Source organism: Exophiala mesophila (genome assembly GCF_000836275.1).
Source record: "Exophiala mesophila strain CBS 40295 unplaced genomic scaffold supercont1.4, whole genome shotgun sequence".
Taxonomy (NCBI): Eukaryota; Fungi; Ascomycota; class Eurotiomycetes; order Chaetothyriales; family Herpotrichiellaceae; genus Exophiala; species Exophiala mesophila.
In genome coordinates this window covers 3,672,630-3,692,221 of record NW_015622507.1, presented here as the reverse complement: position 1 = coordinate 3,692,221, position 19,592 = coordinate 3,672,630, and the positions used below count along the sequence as shown (strand labels likewise).

Sequence of the window (19,592 nt, the reverse complement as noted above, 5' to 3'; positions counted from 1 at the left end):
TTGTCAAAAGTGGATGTTGCTGATGCCCAAAAGTCCATGTGCAGGCGAGAGGGGGCGTGGAGGACCAGCGAATAATCAGGCCCGAGACCGCCTAAGCAACAAGCTCGAGGCGCCTAGCGATGACTTATTCCTACCCACCAGGGCCACTTCCAGAAGGTGCATGCTTCACGCGGGGTATCCGAGTCACACCCAATAATAGGAAACAAAACAACCAGGTTGTGAATGGTACAGAGCCAGCACACGTGTGTTGTGTCACACGATGACATTCATAGGTCAAGCTCTTCAATCTCTATGCCGCATATCGTACACTTTTTGACCGGTATTCCAGTCTCGGGATTGTCAATCGGGCGGCCAAAATCATGCTCATGCTGCCCATCACCCAGGTCGTCCCCAAAATTCCCTCCTCCGCCTTTACGACTTCGTTGATGCGCCTCGACCCGCGTACGTTTCTTGAGATCTGCCAGCTTGGTCTTGAACTTGTTTTCTTTTCGTCGTTTCTTTTCCACTTCACGTCGAGCAAATTCGGCATCCAACGCCTCGGCAGATCCCCATCTCTTGTCTGAAAAGGCATACTCTTCCACCTGACACCGAAGATACAAAAACATATTGTGCCAGGATGACTTGTGAGGATTTGGTCTCTCGAGATGAGGCAATAAATTTTCGTCCTTCAGCTCCGGATCTGTCAGTAGGTAGTCTTCCCTGGCTTCTGTCTTGGTGAGCAGGCTATATTTGTCTGGGTATTTGTCCTTGCAAGCGCTGCAGACGGAAATGTCAAAGACTTCGAGCCATTTCCAATCAACCTCTCGAGTACCACATTCACGACAAGGCCTTGTGGCTTCGTCCGCACCGGCACTGATTCCAGGTTCAAAAGGGCCTGCCCTTTGATTTCGCAGGGATCGTAGTAGCTGCTGTCTCTCCCACTCCTTTTGAGTCATATGAGACGGCTTCTGTTCCTGCTCGGGGGTATGAAGGGCTTTGTTGTGAGGATCATCATCTGCTGTCAGAAACCCACCCTTTGTGTCCGTCATCTTGCTGAAATCGTACTCGACATATTTGGCAAAGTTGCGCGACGGCTGGATTGCATCCAGAGGTCGCTCTGGGTTTGCCTCATTTCGAGCATCTCGACTACTCGCAGGAACTTGGGAATATGTAGCAAAGGATCTCTTCTGACCGGCTGTCGATGGCGTAGAGTCTGATCTCTGGAGAGACGCATTGCTCGCTGCCTCTGACTCGCGCTGCTCTCGCAGCGCTTTGGCCTTCAAGCGATTGATCTCTATCCGTCTTACTTGTTCGGGCGTTAGAGGTGATTGTGCTTGAGGGTTGGAGGCAGGAAGAGGCGGGGTAGTAGGTCGCGTGGACATGACTATTGCGACTGTGGCTTGCGCTGAGGGCGAAGCGTCTCACGTAGGGGTCGGAGAGGTTGATGCGATTAATTGCCACGTTCAAGGCAGATAGAAATGTAGTGCATGTGAATCGGAATTGCAGGCAGACATGACGTATCACTTAGAGGCAAAAGGTGTGAGTAATGCCTGGCTGGAGCGTCAAGGATTGTGATAGAAGTATGGGTCCGGGGGCGAGGGGACAGCCTACAGGTGTGGGGAGTCGAGTCCAAGGGTTCCTGAGCCCCTCTATTAGGAAGTGGTAGTGACCTCAATGTGCCTGAGTACCTCTGTATTTCTCGATTCTCTGGGCAGGGCGCAGGCAGAAACAGCCCCTTGCGGCTCAGGAACAAAATTGCACCACCCGGGCAAACGATGTCCGACCAGTTGCATCCCTGCATTTCTGCCCCTCATTCGATATTCAACTTCTCCAAATCTCCCCTGGATTTTCAATTGTCGGTCAACAAATTCTAGTGCCGGTTTGGTCAAGACAACAAGTGACATTCGTCCAAAGCACTTGCAAGCACCGTTTGCGCACCATGGCTACCAAGACTGTACGCGGAGACTTTGAGAAGGTCTTTCCTTCTCTCGTTGAAGACTTGTTGGCCGAGGCAAAGAAGTATAATTTGCCCGAGAATGCCTTGCAGTGGTTCGAGAAGGTGAGTGGTCGTGGGTACAGAAGCTCGGATTAGAACTGACAAAGGTCGCAGTCCCTCAACGCCAACACACCTGGTGGCAAACTGAATCGAGGTATCTCTGTTCCCGACACGGCGTCGCAACTGCTTCAACGTCCTCTCTCGCCAGAAGAGTTCAAAGACCTTGCCACTCTAGGATGGCTCACCGAGCTGCTCCAAGCATTCTTCCTCGTGTCCGACGACATCATGGACGCCAGTATCACACGCCGGGGCGAACCTTGTTGGTATCGTCAACCAGGCGTGGGTATGGTGGCCATCAACGACGCCTTTATGTTCGAAGCCTCCATCTACCAAATCCTGCGCAAACGCTTTCGATCGCACCCAGCATATATTGACCTGGTGGAGCTATTTCAAGAGGTGACATGGCAAACTGAGATGGGACAGCTGTGTGACTTGATCACTGCGCCCGAGGACAATGTGGATCTGAACAACTTTAGCATGAACAAGTACACATTTATCGTCATCTACAAAACGGCCTACTACTCCTTCTACCTACCTGTCGCCCTTGCCCTACACTATCTCCAGTTGGCCACTCCCGAGAACCTGAAGCAGTCAGAAAACATCCTGATTCCACTCGGAGAATATTTCCAGATCCAAGACGACTATCTGGATGCCTTTGGGGACCCGGCGTTCATTGGCAAGATTGGCACCGACATCAAGGACAACAAGTGTGGTTGGCTCATCAACCAAGCGCTGTTGATCACCACACCGGAGCAAAGAAAACTTCTTGATGATAACTACGGCCAGAAGGACGACGAGAAGGAGGCTCGAGTCAAGGAGTTGTATAACGAATTGCAGTTGGAGAAGAGATACCAGGACTATGAGGAGTCGCGAGTTGCTCAATTGCGGGAGTTGATTGCTGCAGTCGACGAGAGTCAGGGTTTGAGGAAGGGGGTATTTGAGGTTTTCCTGGCTAAGATTTACAAGCGAAACAAATAGACCAGGCAGTCATAGACTGGAGCTGTCAATGGAGTCCACGCTCTTGGGGGTAAATACCTACCTATTGATGAATGAGGATGAACCAAAAGGTCACGTGCGACGAACCTAGTCTTGTCAGTTGAGCGACTCTGTTGTGATCCATTTTATATTTGCCGCAAAGCAGAAGAGTGTGGTGCAGCAAGGTGATCGTAATTCGAGGCTATGAAATGCTCCTCATGAGGTACTTGAGGCACTTGAGGCACTTTGATAAAGGGGTGGGACAACTCAAAAAACTCTTGTTGAGAGACCAGTGCGGATGGCACCCACCAGCATCCACCGTGGAGTCCGTCTAGGCGCCAGATTCGATTTAGGCCTGGTTTCTAGGCCTGATCCCAAAATATTAAGCCCCGAGGAGCGTCTGACTTCCATTTGAGGTTAGGCCACAACAGGCGAGTCCTCGTAACTGAATGGGCACATGCCATGCATCGTCGTGTTCTTCTGAAAAAGTAATTTGGATAATAACAATAACGGCGACTTTACCAATTTGTGCGACGTGTGAGGCGGCCGTAGATAGGACTACCCTATGCCTACGGAGGCTAAGGAGCACACTAGCTCATCATGGCATTCCCAGCACATGCGATGACGACGTTTGTGGATCGATCAGACCATGGATGCATTGCTGCATTTCTTCGACTAGACGACAATCACTCTCGGAATGACACCAGTCGAAAATCAACAGACATCTCCAAGTCAATCATCTCCGGACTTTGTGCCACGGGCCATGCATACGAGGCATGGAGGGTTTTGACAGGCCGACAAGAGCATCTCGTGTCCCAGAAGTGTGGGATTGAATTCCTCGTTGCAGACTGGCAGGTTTCATAATTGTTATTGCTGGGGGACAGCTTTAAGACTTGAGTTCAGTTGTTGTGGGCCCGGACCGCCCAACCCCAACCAGCCTATGATGCCTGTAACTGACAGGGCACAAGCCCTAGATTGACGCTTACGAGTGGACAGTTCCCCAGCAGTGCATCTTTGCCTCAACTAATTGGGCCTGTCTTGCCATGGCACGCGTATTCAGTATCCATTGTGCCATTGTTACTCCCACTCGACTACGGAACTACGGAGCTTGGGTTTTTAACGGGCGGGTTTTTGGTGGCATTCTGTGCTGGGTTGATCGGAGGTCGATCAACAACATGGCTATCATGGGTCATCGAAGCCATGATTCCAATCCATAATGGTCTTTTCTCTTCTGAGGTGGGCCTGCGTAGCACTGATTTGCACTACATCCTCAGACCCTCTACTCTCATTCACTCGAACTTCACTTCATCGCCATCACTCCCCGTCGTCGATGTATCTGGTAATAATCTGATTCTAAGCTCCTCGCTTCCCAAATCCCAAGTCTCAAGTCGCCCCATTGCCATCCTGTGCGGCTTTTGTTACATTCTGTCACCCAACCCCATCTGTTGAATTCTTTCTACATACTTGGCTCGGTTCAACGCCTCTGTTCTGAAGTCCACTTTCCACATCCCTCCCCATTTCTCCCCATTTAGCCTCTAATAAATCCTGTCCCCAGTCCTCAAAGTCCCAACTCTAACGCCTTCGTACTCCATACCTTGGTCAACCTTGTCGGTAGCGCTTAGCGTCTTCATCATCGGCCCAGCCTGCCTCAATTGTTGCGGATTCAAACCCACTCGATCTTGATCCAGCAATTTCCTCTTCTCGACCTCCCTTTTCTACAACTACTCGTTCGCTTCACTCGAGGGCCTTGGTTACAGATTGGCGACTGAGCAATCATTCTTTTCCACCTCCTCTTCCAGTCGTGGGATCGCCCGTCATAATTATCCTCCACAGCCACAAATCCGCACCATCACCTCCGCCCAGATCCCACTTCTCCAAAGCTCCCTGACGTAGGAGTGCAGGAAGCTCTCTCCGCTGCTGTGGGGTAAGCTTGACAAAGTCTCCATGCTGTTTCGACGGTCCATAACTCTTTCCAACTCCAGTTCCCTTTCAATCTCTTCCCTTCTGTCGACCTGCATAGACGCCCAAAATGAACGGAGAATCAAGCAAACGTGATATCAAGAATCACTTGTTGTTCGAGATAGCCACCGAGGTTGCTAATCGAGGTATGTCCACGCCCACTCCCGCGTCCTGCCATCGTATTTCCCCGCCTGCACCAATGCTAATTCTCTTCAGTCGGTGGTATCTACTCCGTCCTCAAGTCCAAAGCCCCCGTCACCACTGCTGAATATGGCGATCGATATACCCTCATTGGGCCTCTCAATAAGAACTCGGTAAAAAGACGCCCTTCCCCCTTCCTGGAGTGTTCACACTGACACCAGTAGGCCGCGGTCGAGGTCGAGGTCCTCGAACCTGCCTCCGGTCCACTGCGCGACACAATCTCCTCGATGCAAGAGCGTGGCATTGAGCTCATGTATGGACGATGGCTGATTGAGGGCGCTCCCAGAGTTCTTCTCATCAATACCGGAACCGGCTATCGCTGGCTCGACGAGTGGAAAGGTGATCTCTGGGCTGCGGCGGGCATCCCCTCGCCGTCCAGCGATTCAGAAACCAATGAAGCTATTGTCTTTGGCTATCTCGTCGCATGGTTTCTGGGCGAGGTAGGTGCACCAGAGAGAATTTCGTCCGTACAACCAGCTGACCCCATCTCAGTACATCTCCCGAGAGACCAATCGCGCAGTTATTGCTCACTTCCACGAATGGCTTGCCGGCGTAGCCCTCCCCTTGACCAAGAAGCGACAGATGGATGTTACCACCATCTTCACCACACATGCCACCCTCCTCGGACGTTACCTCTGCGCAGGGTCGGTCGATTTCTACAACAATCTGCAGTATTTTGACGTCGACGCCGAGGCCGGCAAACGTGGTATCTACCACCGATACTGCATTGAAAGAGCAGCCACACATTCGGCCGATGTCTTCACAACCGTTTCCCACATCACCGCATTCGAAAGCGAGCATCTCCTCAAACGCAAGCCTGACGGTGTCCTGCCCAATGGTCTGAACGTCAAGAAATTTTCCGCCGTCCACGAGTTCCAGAATCTCCATTCAGTGCAAAAGGAGAAGATCCACGAATTCGTTCGCGGCCATTTCTACGGCCACCTCGATTTTGACCTCGAGAACACTCTCTACTATTTCACCGCAGGTCGGTATGAGTATCGAAATAAAGGTGTCGACATGTTCATCGAATCTCTGGCACGGCTGAACCATCGCCTCAAGACATCGGGCTCCAAGACGACCGTCGTCGCCTTCATGATCATGCCCGCTCAGACTACTTCGCTCTCGGTTGACTCTCTCAAGGGACAGGCAGTCACCAAGTCTCTAGCCGACACCGTGGCCAACATCGAACGCGGCATTGGCCGACGACTCTTTGAGCGATCGGTGCATTGGAAAGATGGGGACCCGCTGCCTGATGAAAAAGAGCTGATCACCCCAGCCGACCGGGTCCTGCTCCGTCGACGGCTGTTCGCCATGAAGAGAAACTCCCTGCCGCCCATTGTCACCCACAACATGGTCAACGACTCCGAAGACCCAGTTTTGAACCAGCTGCGACGGGTGCAAATGTTCAATCAGTCATCAGATCGAGTCAAAGTCGTGTTCCACCCCGAGTTCCTGAATTCGGCCAATCCCGTGCTCTCCCTCGATTACGATGACTTTGTCCGAGGTACACATCTGGGAGTGTTTGCATCCTACTATGAGCCCTGGGGCTACACACCGGCCGAGTGCACGGTCATGGGTGTTCCTTCCATCACGACCAACTTGTCTGGCTTTGGATGCTACATGGAAGAATTGATCGAAAACTCTTCCGACTATGGTATCTACATTGTTGACCGCCGTAACAAGGGCGTCGACGATTCGGTCAATCAGCTCACGGATTACATGTTTGAGTTCGCCAACAAGAGCCGACGACAGCGGATCAACCAGAGGAATCGGACTGAGCGTCTGAGCGACCTCCTCGACTGGAAGAGAATGGGAATGGAATATGTCAAGGCTCGGCAACTAGCCTTGAGAAGGGCCTACCCGACCTCGTTCACGGATGCGGACGAGTTTGACGACATCATCGGTGGAACCGAGCAAAAGATCTCGCGACCATTGTCGGTTCCTGGATCGCCACGCGACCGATCGGGCATGATGACCCCGGGTGATTTTGCATCACTCCAAGAAGGCAAAGAAGGTTTGAGCACCGAAGACTACATTGCCTGGAGATTGCCGTAAGTTGAATGTTGATCATTTGCAAGGCCCCGCTAATCACCTGTCTACCAGTGAGGAGGAAGAACCAGATGACTACCAATTCCCTCTGACACTCAAGAAGAAATCGTCGGGAGCCAACTCTCCGGCACCTTTCCTAGGCGGTTTGAATGGATCATGAGCGCAAAGACCGAAAACAGTCGATCAAGCGCCCCGGTTGGATAGCACTCCAGAGGCAGTAAATGACGACAGCCGCCAGACACACAGGACACCAACGAAGCCATATACCCCATCATTGGGGGCGCATGTGTGGATTTGAGCAGTATCAGCGCTGAATCGCATTCTTAGGCGTGGTGTCACCAAAATTATCCATCATTTAGGGGCATCGCACTGTCGCGTAGTCGAGTATTACTTGCTCCATGTACTTTAGCTAGCTCTTGAGCCTCGATTTAGTGTATCTACAGGCCGTGCCGTATGGTGCTGCGCGCTGGTACATGTCAAGGCCGCATACTGAGTTATGCGGACCCTCATAATGACGCATATTGGCATGGATATCGAAGATAGAGACAGTATCACGGTGACCTCGAATGTGGTGTTGAATCTATCCATGAATTGATATTCGCCTAACCTGCCTGAATAAACTGTCATGTTATTTAGCCACACCGCCACTTGAATGTGGCGCCCGAAAGAAACGGCAAGCGCAGTCCCCGCAAAAAAAGTGGGAGCCAGGAAATTTTTGGGTCGTGATTCTTCCTCCAGTGCCCTCTGCAAGACCTTTGATCTCTCCCACCCACACTCTCACCGCTGCCCGCCGTCATACGATTCGCAGCCATGGGTCCTGGACGACGGATGAAGAAACAGGGTCCTCCTCCTACCCTGAAAGATCTTGGACTCGATAAAAAGCGCAAGTCGCCGCAGGACACCTCCAGAGAGCCTACATCGAAGAAGCGGAGAAAGTCTGCAGACTCCGAACAGTCTCCCAAGAAGCTTGTCAATCTTGATCGAGCATCAAGGCAAGACCTCAAGCCAGTCAAGGCCGGGGGAAAAGAAAAGAGAAGGCTGGTCAATAAGGATGCCCAAATCACAGTGCCGCCCCCAGGTTTTATTGCGGCAGATGAGGACGACAGTGACGAAGCCGGCATTCCACTCGCTGATGCTTCTCTGTCGGAGCTAGAAGATGACGATGATATACCCGATTTGGACGATGCAGATGAATTATCAGACTCGGATTCTGTCTTTGACTCGGACCCCGACGATCAACCACGTCGCATGTTCTCTGATGACGACGACTCAGATGCCGAAGCCAAACTCACCGCCGCCAACATCGAAGGATTGTCCAAAAGACTAGACGCTCAACAGGCACAAGTTGATGCTGAGGCGCAGCAAGAGTTGGAGGACGATGCGCTCCAAACCAACATCGCTCAAGACCAAGGAGTTCTCGACTCGGTGGCTGCGCAAGGTCTCGCTCCAGACCTCGCGGTTGTAAGAAGCCGCATGACCGAAACAATCCGCATTCTTGGAGATTTCTCGAACCTGGCCGACAAGACCAAGTCACGCACCGACTATACTACCCAGTTGCTCGCCGACATTTGCACCTACTACGGCTATACGCCTTATCTGGCTGAAAAGCTCTTCAACCTCTTCACTCCCTCAGAAGCATTTGCGTTCTTTGAAGCCAACGAAACCCCTCGTCCTGTGGTTCTGCGTACCAATACCCTTCGCACCAACCGTCGCAGCCTGGCCCAAGCCCTCATCAACCGTGGAGTGGTGCTTGAACCAGTTGGCAAATGGTCCAAAGTTGGTCTTCAGGTTTTCGAGGCCCCAGTCCCCTTGGGTGCAACCCCAGAGTACCTTGCCGGCCACTATATCTTACAGGCAGCCTCGTCTTTCCTCCCCGTCATGGCTCTGGCACCCCAACCCAATGAGCGGGTCCTCGATATGGCCGCTGCGCCCGGTGGCAAAACTACATACATCGCGGCACTTATGCGGAATACGGGCTCTGTCTTTGCCAACGATGCCAACCGACAGAGAGCCAAGGGTTTGATCGGTAATATTCACCGAATGGGTTGCAAAAACACCATCGTGTGCCATTATGATGCACAAAAGGCTTTCCCCAAGATCCTGGGAGGTTTCGACCGCATCCTTCTGGACGCCCCTTGCTCTGGAACGGGAGTCATAGGGAAAGATCCTAGTGTCAAGACGAGCAAGAATGAACGAGATTTCCTAGCACTCCCACACATGCAAAAGCAACTTCTCCTGGCGGCAATCGACTCGACAGATCACAATAGCAAGACGGGCGGTTACATTGTCTACTCGACCTGCTCTGTCACAGTGGAAGAGAACGAAGGAGTTGTCCAATATGTCTTGCGCAAGCGGCCGAATGTCAGGATTGTAGACACGGGCTTGGGCAGCTTTGGCACTGAAGGGTTCCGAAGCTACATGAACAAAAAGTTTGACGACAGGATGAACCTGACCCGTCGATATTTCCCGCACAGGGAAAATGTGGATGGGTTCTTCGTGTGTAAGTTGAAGAAGACAGGGCCCTTGCCCAAGGCGACCGGCCAATCGAATGGAACGGCCGAGGGTGAGGCAGAGACCACAGTCCGCGTCAGTGAGCAAAAGGCGTCGACCAATGGGGCTAGCTCTGGAGAAGCAGAAGCAGATGACGATTTTGGTGGGTTTGACGATGAGGGAGACCAGGAAATTATCGCGAGAGCGGAGAAGAAATGGAGGAAATCGCATGGCCTCGATCCAAGAGCTGTGGGAAAAGACCGGTCAAAGACCAAGACAGAAGCAAATGGCGTTCAAGGGTCCAAGGATACTGATCCCACAGAGAAGACCAAGTCCAAGAGCAAGAAGAAAAGCAAGACGAACGGAACGGTGTCTCGATGATGTTAGAAAGGTCAAGAATGGAGTTGGAGTATAGCGTGCATAAACGTCCTAGACGTTGAAATATCAAGATCTTTGCCAAAACAGATAATAGTTCCATGCATACGCGACTCTGAGCAGAGTGAGGGTCAGCAGTGAACAGACACATAATTTCAAATACAGGTCCAAGTCCGGCCGTGTCAGTGTATCAGTGACACGAGACTGTTGAGCGAGTGTGATTCGTGATTCGTGATTCTTGACGGCCATCAACATCATGGGCTGCACAGCCGCACACATTACAATATAATGTCTATGATCAAAGGGGTCCGTGATACCCACCATTAAAACATGCATGTCATGTTACTATCTGCCCAGAAACACTCACTTCCAATTGACTTTCCGATTCTATGCCCCCACGTTGTACTGCATCTAGACGGTGTGACATAGTATTCCAATCGAATTCGTTACATTTGATATTCACGTTGAAAGTCCACACGGCGATCGGGTGCAAGATAGCCAGGTTGGAAAAGTTGTTGGGAGAGAGCAGGGAGATTGAAACTGATGGTGTCGTACTGACTAACTAATTGATTGGATTTGGATGAGGACGTATCGGTGGATGGTTGGTAGTACATTTGCCCTAAGCGACGCGACATGACTATGCGACACAGAGATCCTGACAAGATAGATTGCTTTGGTGTTAGTGAAAGGGAGGGAAAGGATTTTTTGTAGATTGAGTGCGATAGCATGGAGTGAGAGGTTTTGGTGCTGAAGTCAACGAAGTCAATCAAGTGACTCGACCGGGAAGAGAAGGGTAGATCCCATCGTCGTGGATGGGAACTTGTGTCTCGACAATCAAGCCTTTATGCTCCTCATCAGCAGCAGCAGCAGCAGCAGCAGCAGCAAGTATGAAGTTTATTCATCTTCGAAACCTGTTGCACATGAATGAAAGGAGGGAAGGAAATAGATCGCAAAAGGACGGAGGTTCTGAAGAGAAGGATATCAGTTCTCATATCTCACCGCGACAAGATACAAAACCACCTGCAGTCACCACTCAAACCAGACAAGAGGATAAATACATTCCAATACGACCGCCCAGACCGAAAACATCATTACACAATCTCCGTCCAAAAGTCATTCTCTCGCTGGCGACTGAGGTAGCAAAACCAGAGAAAGCTCAAACGAGAGCAATAGTGTCTAGCGCGACCCATCTTGTACCGTCACCTTCTCCAACGCCTATGCCGATGCCGATGACAATGACAAGAGACCATGCCATTTCCTTCAGCGAAGATGTATTTGCCGCATTACATCCATACCTCCACCCAGAGACCAAGACCGATAGACGACTGCGGGCGTGGTATGGCGAGGAGAAATCTATTCAAGACACACATATCAGACACGGCGATGGCCTGCGGCTTCAAAGCTCGGTCCCAGATTCACAGTCTGATATTGCATCTGAAGAATCATACATCACCGAAAGGTATACATTCCAAGAATATGAAAAGGATGATGATAATGTCAGTGATACATCCCAAACCTGGACCTACCAACACCATTATTATCCTGAAGATAAACATATTTCATCATGGGCACCTGAAGATGGAGAAGGAAAAGAGAAAGCATCTTTGGAAATTCATGGTGGCAGTGTCAAAAACTCAGCACATATGATCGTCTCACCCGGTCGCAATGATAAGAACGTTGATCATCCTCATAATCATGATCAAATCGCAACTGGTTCGGACGTTGAGCAAGGTATTGAATCCTCACCGTGGCGAAAGTGGTATATTCGATACCGTCGACGTATATGGATGGTAATGACGATCCTCTTGGTTGTGATGGCGGCGGCGGCAATCACGGGTGGGATTATGTGGAAGCTCACACGGAGTAAGTATCAAGTCCCAGTCTGGTATTGGTGTTTTTGCATTTTTGTCCTTTACTTATCTGGCAAGCCGTGATTTATATTGTCAAGACTAACGATTCGTGGTCTTTGAATAGTATCGAATTGAGGATTTGGACAGCGTACAATTAATTGCGTGGAAATGCACTGCGAGTCAAAGACGATCAGTCAGTCGGCCAGTCAGTCAGGAATAAATGACATGTAGATGGATGATGTCAATATCAGTTGAGTGACTGATCTTGACGGACCAAGACATCATCCGACGGCGAGCTGTCTATGTCCATGTTGGAATTTGCGACGGTCGATGTTGATGGAAGCCTCCTTGCCCCATCTGTGGTATGCCTCAAGACAACGTACATAAGCCGAGTAGTGTACTTGCGTCGCCTGGAAATCAACATTGGATGTAAAGTGTCGATGCGACGGACTCGATTGGATTGGTCATTTTCAAAGACGAGGCGAGCGCGGCCCGCGTTTTGAGTGAGTGTCGGATATGGACCTCCTTCAGGTGGTCTGCCTTTGTATCATGAATGCTTGTAATACTCGTACCTGTATTCTCATGAAATGTGACATTGGTATCGATCTGATTATAATCAGAGCATTTCTTTCATCCTGTAGATTTTCTGAACGAGATATACATAAGTAGAACACTCATGAGATTCTTGAACAATGCATGGGATTCTATTCCAAGCGAAGGCCACGTGATATCTTCCGGCCTGCCAAGCATTCTCCCGGATATCCACCGTCCATCTCCTCTCGGATTACCCACATCAGTTCCGATGGTTCGGGATGTGATGAGGACTTGATGTCGGGATGAAAAGAGTTGAGGAGAGTATCTCGGGGAGTTTGCGTTGAGGAGGTTGTTTTGAAGTGGACGGTAGGACGAAAGATAGATTAATTCGTGGACAGTGAGTGTAAATGTCAAGAAATTGAATGTGAGGGTATTTTCAGTGGTTGAATTGGTTGGTATTTTGATCAAGTGACGGGAGAGCAGACAGGTACTTTGTATATTTAGGAGCAAACTGGTAGGTAATAACTGGTGGTTATACCAGACCTGGCGCGGCCGTTCAGTATTAAGTCAATGATACAGTACATACCTAAGTATCTGTTCATATAAGGCCTGACATTATCATTGTGACAGTGCAGTATTACATTACATGCAGCAGTACCAGACAACTTACCTTACCTACCCACCAGGTCAGGTACCTACGTACAGGAGGCAGGAGATATGTATTTCGTCACGTTCGTGTCTTTGGAACCAACCCGACGGTGACCATAAACCATGACAGGCATCCGATGCTATGCCAAAGCTAAACTCAGTTTGGCTTGGCTCGTCCACCTGGTATCGGGATCCGATGCAGGGTTTGGAATGACACGCGGAAAAGTTGGTATCCAAGACTATAAGCACATACGAATACTGGAGGCCGAGGGGCCAATTCGCCCCTCGTGACGTTTCGGTCAGCGATCGACTGAAGGCCTATTCTGAGGCGTCCAAGGCCTCCTACATAGACAAGGAGAGATAACCCCAGTAGGAGTATATTTCAAGTAACTAGAAACTAAAAAGGTATTCGGGATTGGGACTGACGCCAATACAACGTCGTACACGAATGGCAATGTCTGGAAATAAGCACATGATGGAGTCGGCAGGCTGAGGGTTTGGCTTTCGGGAAGCGGGGTCCCCATCCTGGTACGTACTGCCGCCGTTGGACCACTCTGGGTCTACATAAACAGCATGGCATGCGACTGCGATTTGGGATGTTTCTTTCTTTCATTGTTCTTGGTGCGTGCTGTTGAATGTTCTGTTGTTTTACGACTTTGTCAAACGTGGGGTAAAAAGATCGATATATCAGAATCTCTTGGGAATATAAAAGTCACCTTTCCGATTCCGTTCCTATTTCTTCGTGCCAACCTACACCATGGCTACCAACGGCACTAAAGGTGTCAACGGCGCCGCCGCCCATCGATTCGACCCTACCTTTACCCAGAAAGTTATTGATGCCATGGGCCCCAAAACCAGTCCTCGCATGCGAGAAGTCATGACCAGCTTGACCAGACATTTACACGACTTTGCGCGAGAAGTCGAGTTGACCGTCGACGAGTGGACAGAAGGTGTCGCTTTGATTAACTGGGCTGGGCAGATGAGCAACGATAAACGAAACGAGGGGCAATTAGTGTGTGATGTTGTCGGACTGGAATCGTATGTTCTACAGTGTTTTCCAAGAGTATAGCATGTGGGCATGTGGCTGATCTCTGCATTCTAGACTTGTCGACGAGATCACATACAAGAAAGCATCCGAGGCGTCAGATTTGGCCACCCAGAGCGCAATCCTCGGCCCTTTCTTTAGACATGACCATCCTATTCGAGAAAAGGGTGCAACCATTTCGTTCAATACCCCCAAAGATGCCGAGGTGGTGTACATGTATGGTCAAGTGGTGGACGCAAAGACCAAGAAGCCTCTGGCTAATGCAACAATTGACGTGTGGGAGGCTTCCACCAACGGTAAGAGATCAACGGCAGTGAAACAGATGAGCTGGCCAGCTCATGAAGAGAATCAAAGTCTGACTGAGCATCACTAGGTCTTTATGAACAACAAGATCCCGATCAGATCGATTGCAACCTGCGAGGCAAATTTGTGACGGATGCTAATGGGGAATATGCATTTTATTGCCTGCGGCCAACTCCTTATCCAATCCCGTTCGATGGGCCTGCGGGCAAGCTCTTGCAGTTGTTGGATCGCCACCCATATCGGCCAGCGCATATTCATCTAATTGTAAGTGGTGCTCATGTTGTATTTTCTGCCCACCACACCCTGACTTACCTGCGTGGCGTTATAGGTTCTGCTGGAAGGATACAAGCCCATCACGACACAGATATTCGACAAGGCCAGCAAGTACTTAGATGACGACTCAGTGTTTGCAGTCAAGGACTCGTTACTGGTAGAGTTTGTTCCCCGGAAAGGCGATGAGCAGGCCCAGCTGGAGCTCAAGTATGATGTAAATCTGGCGCCACAGGATGCCCAAGGCGAGTCTGGGGACGGTTTGGCGACGCAGGGATCCGGCAGAGGGTTCTAGAGAAATGCCATATCATAGCATGATTATTGAGGGAGATGTTCTCTCTGTGTGGGCGGTGAACTCATGAAACTGCGCACATTCTTTGGAGTTTGGGATTTTGAAGAATGGAAAGCCGTTCGTCACGTTCTTGCCGCAAGTATATTTGCAATATATGGAAGGAACGCGTCTTGTCTCGATTCAGACCGGGAAGGTGCTGTGAACGTGTTGGCATAATTCATAATGGCAAGAAGCAGGAGTGTATGCCCCCATTGTCACTTGCATTATTCTGGTTTGCTCCTTCGCGCATGACTTCTCCATACTTTCGGATGGGGACCACCTCGCCGCATTTAGACTAGCGGCTTTCCATTCTCCAATAACGGTGACCTCCGGATATATAGCGTTTATGATTGGACCAAATGCTTGGGAAGCCCTCTTTTGAGTGGATCTTCAATTCCAATCTGGGCCAACCACCAGCCTTGCCAAGTGCCTCGTGCCTCTTCAAGGTTTGGCTGTGGGTTGTGGCAGGAGCAGCACCCAATTGCCCTGGAGAAGATGGCCCAGAGCGTCTTTCTTCTGCTGTCCTTCTCTTCATCTCCTCTCGTCTGTCTTTTCTCTTTTTTGTGGAGTGCCTCGCGTGCCTGAGTGTCAAACCCACGCAAATCCTTCCACCCTGAACGCCCTCACACCCTCAACCCTGACACCCTGACACCCTGACACCTTTACCCCGCTACGCTACGCCCCCCCTCGTCCTCAGACTCTCTTCGTCGTCCTCCTTGTCCCCAGTGTCCCCCCACAACTCGTCTCTTCCTGGTGAAAATCTGGGCAGGACATGTGCCCCTTCGGCCCTAGCCTATGCCGCCACCACAACCACTCAGGTGTCGAGTATTTGTGCGAGGATGACAAGAGATGATTCCTGCATAGTTCCTGGCTCCCTCACTCCCCCAACTTTCCTAGACCCTCGGCCCCCCGTCGCACGCCCTCTTCCGGGTCACACTCAGTTTTGTCCTTGTCCATCTCCAGATTTCTTCCTTCTAAGGTGCTATATCCGATTTCCCACCTGTTTCGTCAGACCTCCGTCACTTCCTCCACCGCCGGGTTCGGCAACGACATCCTGGGGCCACAACAATCTTGATACAATCCTCTGACCCCGGAAATTCGTCTGTATGACCCGCACCCGGTGAGAGACATGCCTCGCCCCCGCGTCAAGGACGAGGACCGAAAGAGAGTCTCGCGTGCCTGCGACACCTGCAAACGCCGCAAGGAGAAATGCGACGGCCAACATCCTTGTCTACTATGTAAACGTCGTGGTCGTGAGCCTGAATGTGTCTTTTCCGATGGCCTAGCCAAACGGGCTTCCACTTCCACTTCCACCGCCAGTCGCCAACCCCAAGACAATAGTGCAGAGCCCGAAGCCCCCTCGCCAGCGCAGTCAATGACTCTTCGCGATGCCCTCAACGAATCAAACGATGCCGAAATCGCCATCGAGTCCTTGTTGACCCTGTCTGGTTCAAGGAGTGCTCCCAAGTCACCTCAGTACGACCGCGATCCGGATGCCCTCATCTCACGCGCCCCCGTCCCTAAGCTGGCCAGGTTATTGCGAGATGGTCGCGGCAAGTTCATCTTTGTCGGCGACTCGAGCAATTTGGCCTTTGTCCAGAACATCCGCCGCCTCGTCAAAGTCGATATTGGAGAATGTCAACTCACTTCCGACCCCTTGCGCCATGCCATGGTCGAGGTAATCCCACCTCACAAAGCTCCCACGCCTCAACAAGCGAAGCATCCCAAGCCCAGTCTGGCAGAGGCACAGGATCTGATCAAGCATTACTTGCTGGCCTCCAGTGGTGTCATCGACCTCTTTGACCCCGACGACATCACCGATCATCTCTGCACCTGGACCACAGATGCCAATTCCGAGACCGACCTGAACTCCTCCATCTACTACCTAGTATTGGCAATTGGCGCCCTGGCTCGCAGTCCCGCCGACCTCGATACCGCCGAGTTCTACTTCAGTCGCGGTCGCGAAATTGGTGTTTCCCGCTTTCTCGAAGATCCTAGCGTCCTGACCGTTCAGGCATATGCCCTCATCACCTTTTATATGCTCTCCGCCACTCGGCGCAACGGTGCCTTTATGTTGTTGGGTATTGCCGTTCGCGCCGCCTATGCCCTGGGCCTCCATCGAATCGATATCTCCAGTCTCTTTGAGCCCCGCGAACGGACCGCACGTGAACGCGTCTGGAGAAGTCTCCGCGTGCTCGACCTCTACATGAGTGGCTCTCTCGGCCGTCCACCGTCGACCTCGGAAGTTGACGGTGGAAGCGTGTCGTGGAATCGCTCCACCCGCGACTACGAGGACATTCAAATGAACGGCAGAAATACCTCGGCTACATTGAGAATTTGTTTCATATTCGAGAGGATCCTGAACGAGGTCTATTGTCGCCGTGAAGTCTCTGTACAATTGGTCGAAAGCATCTCGAGGCAGTATCGAGACTGGACCATGTCGTTGCCCACGGGCTTGCAAGCGGACAGTCTCGATCAAAAGCCTGGTTCTACCTCACCCACCCTGCGACAATCCATCGGCATTGCTCATCTCAAGGGCATCTACTACTGGTCCATCATCCTGCTCACGAGACCCTTTTTGATTTACAAGGTCTCGTCCAAAATCAAAAATCGCGACGAAGAGGTCGACGGTGCCGGCAGCAATGTGACCATGACCCTCAGCGAGGCCTGCATCGATGCCGCTCTCAGAAGCATTGAGATTGCCACCGACCTGGTCCACACCCCAGGCATTCCTCGACGGTTGTTCATGATCACCAACAGTGTCTTCATTTCAGGCATAGTCATTGGATTCGCCATCTTTGGAAACTTTGACAAATCCTTTCCCTTGTTGAGCAGCATCAGCCAAGCCGAGGCCATCTTGACCATTATGGCCAAGGACGATGTTTCTGCCCGTCGCCTGTACACCATCACATTGTATTTGCGGCTCGCCGCCATCGAGCACATCAAAAAGCGCGACCAGATACAAATGCAGAGGCGGAGGCAAGACATCCATAACATCTTTGGAGACCCCATCAATAAGGACAACACCCGCCGATCTGCGCCGAGCACGGGTGACCAGACCCCTAGCCAACCGTTGATGGACGATCCCGCCGTCAACAATGTTCCCTTTAATTTTGACGCCATCGACGCAATGGATACGCAGCCACCCTGGCAGTTACGATTCGAGATGGAGGCTGATGGTCGGGGCCCCGTCCTGACCACTTCTGGCGCACTGGCGTACACGGGAGATGATCCGAATGGCTCGGGCCCACTACCAGGCCTACCTCAGCCCGAGTTCGGACAGCTGCCTGACAATGATTATCTCTCCCCCGACGGATCAGGAATCCCTAGCCTTCCATCCTATGCCGAGGAGTTTCCTCTGTTCTCAATCATGACTGAGTTTGATCAGACCGCAGACCCATTTGCCATGCTCGGGACTTGAAAGGCTTACAGTGGTTTCTTGGAATCAAAAACAACATCTCCATCTGGCGAACGAGCCGTGAGTTTCTTGGACACCCAACCAGAGAGCAACCAGGCTCCAATTACAATCAATACCAGGTACAGCCCAGTCGGCAGAAGCGATCTTGGAAGGACGTTGAGAATAAAAGGGTCAAGAATGACATCAACCGCGACCGGGGGGACGTGCTCCATCAAATCAGTGTCAAGACTGTAATAGTCGGCCATGGCGAAAACCTGAAGGAAGAGAGTCGTCGTGGAAGCAGCCGTCGATTTGGGAGGCTTACGCGCCTGCAACGAGATGATATCTTCGGAGCTCAGATGGTCGTGACGGGCGTAGGCGTATCCGCTCAGAGATGTGATGAGATCTGCATCTCCAAAGACATGATCAATGGAGTGGGTGTAGAGCCAAAATGAAGTGGGTTGCTGGATTATGTCAGCCAGAATCAAAGTCACCAGCGGAACAGACTCACGGTTGCAAGCCAACAGATACGGACTTCGTACCGTCTGCCTGGCTGTAGTTGCTCCAACAAGAACCAAGTTACAGTCCCCTTCTCCGAGTCTTTGGTTGGGAAGCTTGCATTGATATATGTTCGGGCGCTGGGGAAAGGCTCGGAGAAGGATGTCAATAACAAGTTGTCAATACTGGCATCAGAGGGCAATGGCTCAGCTGCCGGAGCCACAAAGACCACTTTTTCCGTATTGGCATCGACGTGCACGAGGAGAGAAGTCAGGACCAGGCCCAACAGGAACTGCAGGATCCACATCTTGTCTGATGCGAAATGCAATCAGTCGAGGGATGGTTGATAGTCTGTAGATGTGAACAGATGGAGAATAGCAGCCTGTCCCGCTCTATAGAATGACTGAAGCGTCATGCCAAGCCATCTATTGAATATCACGTGCATTCGTGTCAATGTTGTTCCTTTCCAGAGGGGATGAGGGGCTTCCGGAACGGATCAACGTGACAGAGTTCTACCGTAGGATAGACTAACCCAAAATGGAGTAAGTGCTCGCGCTAGTGTAGGCGATTAGGCGGTGAGAAAAACACACGGCCACCCGGGAAGGCGCGACGGAGGCCAAAACTGGACTGGG

The 19,592-nt window shown here is 51.2% G+C and overlaps 7 protein-coding genes across 11 annotated transcripts; 5 read left to right on the top strand and 2 right to left on the bottom strand.

Moving 5' to 3' along the window:
* Nucleotides 1-253: 253 nt before the first annotated feature.
* PV10_06413 (DNA repair protein) lies at nucleotides 254-1,505 on the bottom strand. The gene has a single exon (XM_016371207.1). It carries the CDS (start codon nucleotides 1,359-1,361, stop codon nucleotides 267-269), a length of 1,095 nt encoding a protein of 364 aa, XP_016223500.1. The 5' UTR covers nucleotides 1,362-1,505; the 3' UTR covers nucleotides 254-266.
* A 275-nt stretch (nucleotides 1,506-1,780) lies between these two features.
* Nucleotides 1,781-3,230, top strand: PV10_06412 (farnesyl pyrophosphate synthase). Its single transcript, XM_016371206.1, has 2 exons — nucleotides 1,781-2,038; nucleotides 2,090-3,230. Exons 1-2 carry the CDS (start codon nucleotides 1,919-1,921, stop codon nucleotides 3,011-3,013), a joined length of 1,044 nt encoding a protein of 347 aa, XP_016223499.1. The 5' UTR covers nucleotides 1,781-1,918; the 3' UTR covers nucleotides 3,014-3,230.
* A 1,019-nt stretch (nucleotides 3,231-4,249) lies between these two features.
* Nucleotides 4,250-7,840, top strand: PV10_06411 (glycogen [starch] synthase). 5 transcript variants are annotated; one of them, XM_016371202.1, is made up of 6 exons: nucleotides 4,250-4,934; nucleotides 4,993-5,115; nucleotides 5,186-5,283; nucleotides 5,335-5,610; nucleotides 5,663-7,221; nucleotides 7,274-7,840. In XM_016371202.1, exons 2-6 carry the CDS (start codon nucleotides 5,040-5,042, stop codon nucleotides 7,377-7,379), a joined length of 2,115 nt encoding a protein of 704 aa, XP_016223495.1. In that variant the 5' UTR covers nucleotides 4,250-4,934; nucleotides 4,993-5,039; the 3' UTR covers nucleotides 7,380-7,840. The 5 variants fall into 5 exon arrangements, with proteins under 5 accessions (XP_016223495.1, XP_016223496.1, XP_016223494.1 ...); XM_016371203.1 differs by having other exon boundaries at nucleotides 5,663-7,840; XM_016371201.1 differs by having other exon boundaries at nucleotides 4,250-5,115.
* A 143-nt stretch (nucleotides 7,841-7,983) lies between these two features.
* On the top strand, nucleotides 7,984-10,175 carry PV10_06410 (ribosomal RNA small subunit methyltransferase B). The gene has a single exon (XM_016371200.1). It carries the CDS (start codon nucleotides 8,030-8,032, stop codon nucleotides 10,088-10,090), a length of 2,061 nt encoding a protein of 686 aa, XP_016223493.1. The 5' UTR covers nucleotides 7,984-8,029; the 3' UTR covers nucleotides 10,091-10,175.
* A 3,568-nt stretch (nucleotides 10,176-13,743) lies between these two features.
* PV10_06409 (uncharacterized protein) lies at nucleotides 13,744-15,237 on the top strand. The gene is made up of 4 exons (XM_016371199.1): nucleotides 13,744-14,154; nucleotides 14,219-14,457; nucleotides 14,535-14,728; nucleotides 14,793-15,237. The coding sequence occupies exons 1-4, from the start codon at nucleotides 13,874-13,876 to the stop codon at nucleotides 15,027-15,029; spliced, it is 951 nt and encodes a 316-aa protein (XP_016223492.1). The 5' UTR covers nucleotides 13,744-13,873; the 3' UTR covers nucleotides 15,030-15,237.
* A 562-nt stretch (nucleotides 15,238-15,799) lies between these two features.
* PV10_06407 (uncharacterized protein) lies at nucleotides 15,800-19,355 on the top strand. Its single transcript, XM_016371197.1, has one exon. It carries the CDS (start codon nucleotides 16,195-16,197, stop codon nucleotides 18,484-18,486), a length of 2,292 nt encoding a protein of 763 aa, XP_016223490.1. The 5' UTR covers nucleotides 15,800-16,194; the 3' UTR covers nucleotides 18,487-19,355.
* On the bottom strand, nucleotides 17,417-19,267 carry PV10_06408 (uncharacterized protein; the record flags this gene model as incomplete). The annotated part of the gene is made up of 3 exons (XM_016371198.1): nucleotides 17,417-18,439; nucleotides 18,496-18,926; nucleotides 18,974-19,267. The coding sequence occupies 3 exons, from the start codon at nucleotides 19,265-19,267 to the stop codon at nucleotides 18,430-18,432; spliced, it is 735 nt and encodes a 244-aa protein (XP_016223491.1). The 3' UTR covers nucleotides 17,417-18,429.
* Nucleotides 19,356-19,592: the final 237 nt, after the last annotated feature.